This window comes from Morus notabilis, unplaced genomic scaffold, assembly GCF_000414095.1.
Source record: "Morus notabilis unplaced genomic scaffold, ASM41409v2 Scaffold328, whole genome shotgun sequence".
NCBI lineage: Eukaryota > Viridiplantae > Streptophyta > Magnoliopsida > Rosales > Moraceae > Morus > Morus notabilis.
The window spans coordinates 94,208-103,850 of NW_010367428.1; the positions used below are offsets into that span (position 1 = coordinate 94,208).

General features: G+C 33.8%; 1 protein-coding gene across 1 annotated transcript; it reads left to right on the plus strand.

The window, feature by feature from the left end:
• The first annotated feature begins 6,549 nt into the window (after positions 1-6,549).
• LOC21393023 lies at positions 6,550-9,402 on the plus strand. Its single transcript, XM_010112373.2, has 4 exons — positions 6,550-6,768; positions 7,957-8,027; positions 8,270-8,405; positions 9,074-9,402. Exons 1-4 carry the CDS (start codon positions 6,612-6,614, stop codon positions 9,157-9,159), a joined length of 450 nt encoding a protein of 149 aa, XP_010110675.1. The 5' UTR covers positions 6,550-6,611; the 3' UTR covers positions 9,160-9,402.
• The last annotated feature ends 241 nt before the right edge of the window (positions 9,403-9,643 follow it).

Consider the following 9,643-nt stretch of genomic DNA (forward strand, 5'->3'; position numbering starts at 1 on the left):
AGTGAAAACATATATCGATCATTCATCTTGAACCTTCCCAGTTGTTCTTGAATTCTTCATCACAGTCAAATTCTGGTTATCATAAAATTATTTTTCCTATTTTCTTGAAACAATCTTAAAAAATTACAAAATCGTGCACTGTCATGTTAGGTCCAGTCGACTGGTGACAGAGCAGTTATACTCCACCGGTCGACCGCCTTACACTAACTGGCTAACCGGAGAGGTCGACCGGTGTCTGTGCGTATTTTTTAAATTTTCCAGATTTTTGACAATTTCAAAAAATTGTCACCAAAATTTGAAAAAATAGAAATCAAAGCAGTTTTTTAATTTATTCAAAAACACACAACAAATTTATAAATGAAGAAAAATTAGATACTTTTGCATCCTTCATCTTCAATATCCATCTTCAAGATTCATGATAAATCTCCTCCAAGAATTTTACATGAAAAATTCCTATACCGTTTCCGGTTTACAAAATTTCTACGAAAGAAAATAAAACAAACCCTAACAGTGATGATAGGCCGTATATCTAATTACATTGCCAAGAAAAAATTCCTATACAACTATTCTAAACTCTAAGAAACCATAACCGGTAAAAATTAAATAATAAAAAACCATTGATAATTTATAAATAACAATCAATAATAATTATTTAATCATCCATTCACCATATATTCATGATAACAAAAAAATATAAATACTCTAGAGTGTCAATTCTCTAAAATATCAATTCAAGCATAAAGGAGATATATTTTTAGATCACAAATCTATGTACATAGCATAATCATGAACAAATAACCATGGCTCTAATACCAATTCTTGGAAACTACTGCATCGAGTGCGCAGTGAAATTTTAAAAATTTAAATCAATGCCAAAGCTAATCAAGAACATGTTCATGATGCTATATAACATAAATACTAAAGATCTAAATCATACCTTTAGAGATTTAGGAAACAACATGTCTGACAGATCAAAGCATTCCAAATAGCAACCAGAAGAGCCTCAACCAACTGGTCTTCCTTGCTATTCTCATTTTCACGATCGGAGTGCGGGTGGGCATAGGTCGTTCAATCTCCTCGTGGTATTCTTGAACTCCTTCCAACCAAAAGAGAGCCAAAGAAAAAATCATTCTTGAGAATTAAACGATTTTTTCTCTTAGGAATCTTTTGTCAATAGCCCCCAAAAAGTCTCTCAAGTGATCTAATGAATAATGTGACTTAATGGGCTATTTAGAGTGTTTAGGAAGTCATATTTCCGTAATAATTAGGTTTCTCAAAGTTTATCTCGCTTACAGAGTCAGTTTCACCACGTCAGCATGTGCTACACGTTACAACCAGTCGACTGGTGACAGAGACGTTATAACTCACCGGTTGACCTGTCCTTCATGAACCGGTCGACTGGTCTGGTCGACCTGTCTGAACACGAAAAAATTATTTTCCTAGTTTTCCAACACAGGAAACTTACACAGAGCCTCAGTTTTGATTCAAGCAACCCAATAGAGAAGTTGCCAGATCAAAATAGTCATATATTAGTCTTCACATATTAAACAACTTTCAAAACAATAATTCAACCCATTTATCTAGAATTAATTTAATAATTAATCCACCTGATAAATTACTCATGAACTAAACAACCCGAAACATAAATTCCACCAATTTATCTAGAATTAATATATCAATTAATTCACCTGATAAATCACTCGTGAATTAATTAACCAATCTCATATTAACTCTGAACCTCTTTTACGGAAATGACACAAGTTACCAATATGAAGAAAATACACTATATTGTTACAGGAAATTATGTGAAGCAAAGGGACCCGATGGACATATACAAATCAAGCTCTTATAATCTCAACGTTACTTGTAAACCAACAAGTCCATCTCATGATTATAAAACTCTAGTGCTACTCTACTAAAAGCCTAGAGCTGCACTCTCGATTTATATAGCATATTTATAAAGCTCTGAATAGCTCTTGTCCATAACTCAATATATTAATATATCATCCTCATAGGATATCCATAATCGGCTTGAGGTCAAGTTCCATTTTACCTTCACGATTACATTTATCTTATGTTCCATTACCACTCCATCGAAAAACCACTATTCGTACCATTATAAATAGTAAACTATTAGACAACACAGAGTAGTTTAATGGTCAAGCGCTCATATTTTCTAATCCCCAGATAATGCATAAGAAGATATCATTGACTCTTTGTAGGCGCTATGGATTCCACTATCTATGAATAACGAATCTATGCATACACGAGTCATACCCCCAATGTACCGATAAGTGTACCTTTACATAATGTCAGGATGTCTCCCTTTGGTACATCAAAGGATACAAGTCAAGTATATGGGTTCATTATCCATCTCAGGATTAAGATGACCACATATAATTCGTCAAAAGTGAATTTTTTTATACAAACGGCATTATTAATTAAAATAATTCAACTTTGGTCCGACCTAATATAGATTTCACCATTAGAAACTGTATCAATGTCCCTACCCATGGAGTCCCACCTCCGACGACCAAGACAAGCCATCTCCGCTAGGAAGTAGACAACGTAACAATCTTAACATGAATAAAGCGCCCAATTTTATTCCCTCGATTGTGGATCATATGATTTAGACTATCATCTTTAGATTCCTATCTTCCGCATGTTTTTCTCATTACATGCATGACCTAAAGATTTAGAATGACAGTCTCAGACTTTCAGTTTGCTTATCATACATTCAACTAATATGAACATAAAGAGGACAATATATGGATATATGAAATAAATCAATCTTTATTAATAGTCAAAAGGTCTCAAAAAATATTGTTACATTTATTCCTAAGGGCATAAACGCTAAACGCTAACAGTGGGTTATGACCAACCATGCTTCCAAGCAAAAATCGAATACAATAAATGTCAAGGGTAAGCGTCAATCTCACGACGCAATCTGTAGCAATCATCATTGTCAATTGTAGAAAGAATGAAATCTCACCAGCATAAGAAAACTCATGAAGTAAACACTATTGAACAAATCACCCTCAAGAAATAGAGAAATGCATCAGTGAATCGGGACAAATAGCTAGGACATAAGCTAGAGATCACAAGACTAAACTTGTGCATCATCAAATTAAGAAAAGCAAAATAGGGAGGAAGGAAACTTTGATGGTCAAAAATCGCTAGATTCCAAGTTGTCGGTCTCCATCGACTTAAACCTCTTCGATATGTGCATAAGATATAAAAAGGGCCAATACCGAGAATTTAACTATACGGAAGTCAAAACAAATATCATCTTAAAATTGAATTTAGGAACTGACAAGAGTCATTAGCACTTGTGGAAACAAATCGATAAACATCGGATCAAAATCAAAACTTCACGAGAGTCTCAAAGTTAAGCTTCAACTTTAAGCTTCATATCGATAAACATAGATATTAGAAACATGGATTCCATCCATCAAAGTGCTCTAGGAAAATGAAACAAACTATAACGTCAAATTATCAAGTGTAACTATATCATCTAACAACTAGTATTAAACGACACGTCCCGACACTAAACTGTTAAAATAACAACAAAACTTAGTAGAAAACTCACACAGGCTCGATTCCCTCCGAATCTGAAGCCATGCTTTGATACCATGATCTATCACGACCCTAAAGGAGGCACCGTGATTATTGGAGTTTCATTTAAGGATTAACTTAATTAAACTGGGTTAATTAACTAAAATTCTGTGAAAATAAAAATAAAATATATAAATACCAAAATATATTGCTCCGGAATCTTTCTTTTACAAATATTATCAAAACAATCCATAAATTCAAACTTTACACAACTCTGGGACAATGCCGACCAATACAGTTTATATACAAATATACAGTTGATCACATAATTTAAAAGCAAACTACAAATTTAAAGTAGCACGAACCACTTCTAAGCTAGAGCCTTCAGTCCAAAGACGTCATCTTACTACACAACAAGACAGGCTACTAAATTTGGAGGGAGAAAAACATTTAAAAATAGGGATGAGCCGAATGCTCAGTCGAAAAGTAACAGGGTACGTCAACAAAATAAGAACAGAGATGATAGTTACAATAACCAAGATATTAATTTAAAACCATAACACATGTAAGAGAAATTGTCTGAAACCTGTGAGTGTTAGTAGATACCATCAAATGCGGAATGAGGTCGATAATCAAGTATCTCAAAACTCCTTTAAAATGCTATATCATTCTCAAATTCATTTCAAAGTGACATGATATCAATCGCCCGTACAATCCACAAATACTGGGTATTTGTATTTCTGTTTAAACACTAGAACACCCAAAAGCAAGAAAAATTAGAAGAAATATAAAGATCATATGCTGATAGTTTAAAATACTCTTTCAAAGTACCGATACATCATCTAGTGTAAGTGCAAAGCCATTTCACCACCCACGTTGTGGAGCGGCCATACGGGTTTCGAGACCTGTCCCTAAGGATACGATCTTCATATCCCGATCTCTGTGGCCATCATGTTGAATAAACTATCTAAACACTCACATGGATAGCGTTTACAAACTTACATATATCGTGCTCATATTATTTCAATTCAAGACTTAATATTTTTCTAAAATTTACTTCTGAGAACCATAATTCACGAAAGTCAGGTTTCCAGAAGATTTTCTATATATATGTTCGCTACACACACACACACACACACACACACACACACACACACATATATATATATTCAAATTCTTTTCGAGAATCGTTTAAAAATCTCAACATCGGTGAAACTAACTTTTCACCAAGAAACAAAAATCCATGAAGTATGTCGAAAAAAAGGAGAGAAATGCAACCTCATGCTCAAATGAGGTCAAAACTTGGGAAATACGGTAAACTTTGGCTTAAAATTAAAGTTTTAAAAGATTTGGACGGAATTAGTTGTCACCGATCGACCGGTGGTGTGTAGTCTGGTCGCCCGCACTAGGCTGTTCTTCAAGTCATGAACAGCTAGCCGATTGGCGAGAAAAAATGCCAAAAACCTGGATTTTGTGTTTGATTTCAGAATAAACTCATGGAAGTCACTTTAACCAGTTTCCAAATGCCAAATTATTATTAGAAATCCAAAAGCCACATGCAATTCATCATATTTTATCAAAACTTAAGCTCAAGACCATAAACCATCAAGAATATCAATTTCTAGAACTCAACCCTCTAAAATTCAAAAATTTGAAGCAAATTCAAAGAAATTTCATGATATCTAGACGTGTTCTTCAATTTCCTTTCATCTATCCCAAATTTAGGCTCAAGTAAAAGAGGAATCCAAATTTAAATTCATGAGGAGGAGAGGAAGTAAACCCTACCTCATAAATTGAAGCACTTTCCTCATAATTTCTTGAGGGCTTTCCATCTTGACATCGTCCTCAACGTTTTGAGGTGGATGGTGTCGACCACCACCACCGGAAATGGCAGCTCACGGCATGGATGGCGGCGGAGCTCCGACGAGCTACCGAGCGTGACAAATTCCATAGGCAATATGGGTGTCGTCTCGTTTTTCTCTTCGTTGTGAACTCTTAGAAATAAGAATTACTCGATGCCGATCAAGAACAAGTGAGTTATTGAATTTTAAAATTGAGAAAAAAAATTTTGGGAGAGAGAGTGTTTGTGTTCGGATAAAGAGAGAGATCCACGAGAAAGGGAGGCAGAGAGAGAAAATAAATATGAGAGAGAGAAAGAAGAGAAGAAAGAAAAAGAAAAAGAAAAAAAAAAGAAAAAATAGGATTGGACTTTCTGTGCAAATTTGATAATTAGACTTTAAAGCTCAATCTAACTAAAATATGTAGTGGCACACTATTTCTCTTCTAAAGAATTTATTACCATACCTCCAACTGAGGGACTGAAACGAAAATTTTTAAAAAATAAATATTTTAAAAGAGAAAAGTCATTTTTATAGTAATTATAACTAAAATTTTTTTACTAATCTCATATTAATTAATATTAATAACCAAATTAAATTAATTTAACGAGGTGTTACAGAAGCCCCAAACCGCACACCCCGCCTCCTCCACCATCTCCGACTGCGAAACCACACATCCCTGCAAACCAAAGAATTTTTCATTAGTAAAATTGCGAAAGAGTATGAGAGAGAAGTCAACTTTCATCAAAGAATTACCCTTTTGGTAGAATATTAAAGGATTACTGTGTCACATATGGAAAATTATCTTGTGAATTAAAATATTTGTTGAAGTTGAGCCGTTTAGTTCATTCATTCGAGTTTTTAATTTGAGTTGAGATGTAATTTTATGTGAGAATTTTTTATTGTAATAAAAAAATTAAATATGATTATTTATGAAAATTTTTTACTATAATAAAACTCAAATTTAGAAATGAACGGGGTTATAATTTGTCAAAGTAAAGGACAACTTTGGGTAAGGATAGAAACAAAAGTAAACGCACAAGTGAGGTTGTCTCTACAGGGTGGCCATAAACCAAAACTAATTCCTACTGGTGAGTCTTGCGCCTATTATTTTATTGGAAAATAACAAATACCACGCTTATTTTCAAGAAGCAAAAGAAATTTCCTCCCAAAAGAAAGAAAGAAAAAAAAAAAAACAAAAACAAAGAGAAAGAAGAAATGGAGGGACAGCAATCATGGAAGCCAAGGTTGTCGTTCAGGAACGCCACCATTGTGTTGTGTTTGGTGAATGTGATCTCCGTCCTTCTCTTGCTTCAGGGCTTTCTCTCCTCTGCTTCTTCTCGTTCCAAAATTTCCACCTCTCAACTCACTTCAGGTCTCTCCCTCTCTCTCTCTCTCTCTCTCTCTCAAGATTTTCTATCTAAAAGAACCAAATTTGGCACTTGGGTATTGAGAAGATTTGCAAACCATGCTGATCCTTTGTCTAAATTTTAATTCGTTCTCTGCTTTCTGCCATTAATAAGTTATACGAAGAAGAACGAAATTTTGGCACTTGGGTACTGTGAATATTAGGAAATCATGAAGATCCTTTATGTGAATTTCAATTCTCTCTCTTTCTCTCTGTATGCGATCAGACAAATTTTCTGAAAAAAAAAAAGAACACATTTTGGCACTTGGGTATTGTGAAATATAGCAAATCATGCTGAGCCTTTATGAGAATTTCAATTCTCTCTCTTTCTCTCTGTGTGCGATCAACCAATTTTCTGAAAGAAAAAAAGAACACGTTTTGGCACTTGGGTATTCTGAATATTTGCGAATCATTCTTACCCGTGACGTAAATTTCATGGATTTTTTTCGAAGTTGTATGGTATCATTGAGGAAAGTTATGGGTTTTTGTTGGTTGGAGTGGAATTCTGTTGTTAGATGAACAAATCCTAAATGTTTATGTGGGACATTTTTTAGCTTTAATGTAGGTTAATGGAGTTTTGTTTTCTGCATTAGGAGCCTATTTTATATCATCTTGTCTGATTGCAATTGACAAAAAATTGGGATTTATGAATGAAAAGGAAGGTTAGGATTCAACAAACACTAGAATATAAGGAATAGAGGAAACAACACTTTCCTGGAGAAATTCTAGTCCATTACATTTATGGTATAATTTTATCGATCAAATTTGCCAAAACTTAGATCAAATTACATAAAACTTTCACAACTTCTTTTTTCAAGATTAATGCAAATTACTCATGTTATAGGATTTCATGGCTTTAAGAAAACCAAGGTTCGTCATTAAAGGTCAATGCTTTGGAAAACATGGATGCTTCTATAGTTATGAGTTTAAATATATAGCTAAAGATATGGTTTCTAAAAATCATAGTTTCTAACATGGAATACTTACTAAGATTCCTATGATGTATTGTTGATTTTATTTCGCATTCTTTGATCCTTTTTCCATGTATATGAGAGAGTTGGATATCCTTTCTCTGCGTATATACACACATACACCATTATTTGATCCTTGGTCTGTGTTTTTCTCTGCATTCTAATGGGAAATTAAAAATTGCAGCTCAACTCAGATACATCAAGGAATCTGAAGAGATTCGGCTTGCGATGCAACCTTTGGAACTGATAAAAAGGGTACGACATTGGTACTATTATTGTTTTTTCTTTGTTAAAATTCTTGAGTACCTTTTCAGGCCAATGAAGATTGATATCCACTTGAAAACTTTATGCATATTACTTTCTTATTACTGCTTCCCAATGAAATTTCATTAAATTCGAAAATGTTTCTTTATGTTTAATATCAAGTGGAAATTCACCTTCTCGAAATTAAGAAACAAATGCATTTGCTTCGATATGAATGTTTCTATGCTTTTTAGGTAAAGGAGATTCAACAAGAGGCATATGTAGAACCAGAAACAGTCAAAGTGAAGGACACAAAACAAACTGCGGCAGCTGATCTTTCTAAAAGATTAAAGGATTTGCGTTCTTTTAATGATGCAAATAGCTTGAAAGGTTAACCATCGTTTCCTTTGCTTCAAAACTTAGTGCCCCTAACCCTGACAGACACGTGCTCAATATTTCCTTGGAGTATAATTTCTTAGATTATTGGTACATAGTGGTAGATCATTTTGCCGCATTTTTAACCTTTGTCTGATGAAGCAAGCATGCTATAATGATTGGTAGAGGCTTGTTTGCTTTTTTATTTTCCTCTTTTAAGCTGATAGAACTACTTTTTTAACTGAAATTCTCCGAATTTCACTGCTAGTACTTGTTCTGTTTGTAATTTCTGCCATTGTTTGTTATTGTAAATTGGTCTATTTTGAGTTGAGATTTGTGCCGATATTCCTGTAAGTTTGCTATTCTTCCATGTCAAACAACTTTTAAGACTGTAGGGTTAGTATGAAAGTCTCGACAATAGTCAGCAATTTTGTACCTCTACATGTTATAGACTGCTCAAACTCAAACAATCGAATTTTTTTTTATTTTTTGCAAATGAGCATGAATCTTATTGATTAAGCACAAAGCACGCTAACATTTGTGTCGAATATATGTCTACAGTTGCTTGTTTGTGTTGAGATTAGACACGCTTTTCACCTAAATGTTATGCTAACACCGTAGATATTGAAATACCACTTTTATGATCAACTTGATTCTACTGATTTGCGTAAAATGTTTGTCAGCTCTGGAGGAGTGGCGTAAACGGAAGATGGAACGAGCTAGGCTGCGCCAACTAGAGAAAAATGAAACACTCGCATCTCAAGCTTGACAGAATGTCATATAGAAGTTTACGGCTGGGTTGATTCTCCAAGTTAGATCCTTAAAATGAAGGAGCTCCAAGTTATCTGAAACCTTTTCTTTTCCCTTCCTTTTATACGTGTATATAACAGAATAGTGACTTGAACAGAGTCCATGTAACATCTGAGAATGCTTTTCTCTAATAACTAAAGCTAGTACTTTGAATACAAGTTCTATTTTTTTATTTTTTTAATTATCATTTGGATTAAAATAAATTGGAGGCGTTTTTTATTATCGAACATAAATGTGATTTTCTTTTTGCTGCTTAGTAGAAAGGTAAACTCTATCAAGAGAAGCTTCTTGGTGACTTTTTACAAGTTATAAAAGTGTTTAGTCCTAAGATTTAAATTGATTAAACTACTAACAAACATTTGATCCAAGTGTTTCTAATCAACTTTTTAGTGTATGAAACTTAGATTGTATTAAAGAAATTCTATAACCGAAGATGGATAAGA

Excerpts from the sequence above, each read along its gene's own strand:
- LOC21393023 (XM_010112373.2), top strand. The coding sequence starts at position 6,612 with ATGGAGGGACAGCAATCATGGAAGCCAAGGTTGTCGTTCAGGAACGCC. Across the intron at positions 6,769-7,956 it reads CACCTCTCAACTCACTTCAG|CTCAACTCAGATACATCAAG; the intron begins GTCTCTCCCTCT and ends TAAAAATTGCAG. Across the intron at positions 8,028-8,269 it reads CTTTGGAACTGATAAAAAGG|GTAAAGGAGATTCAACAAGA; the intron begins GTACGACATTGG and ends TATGCTTTTTAG.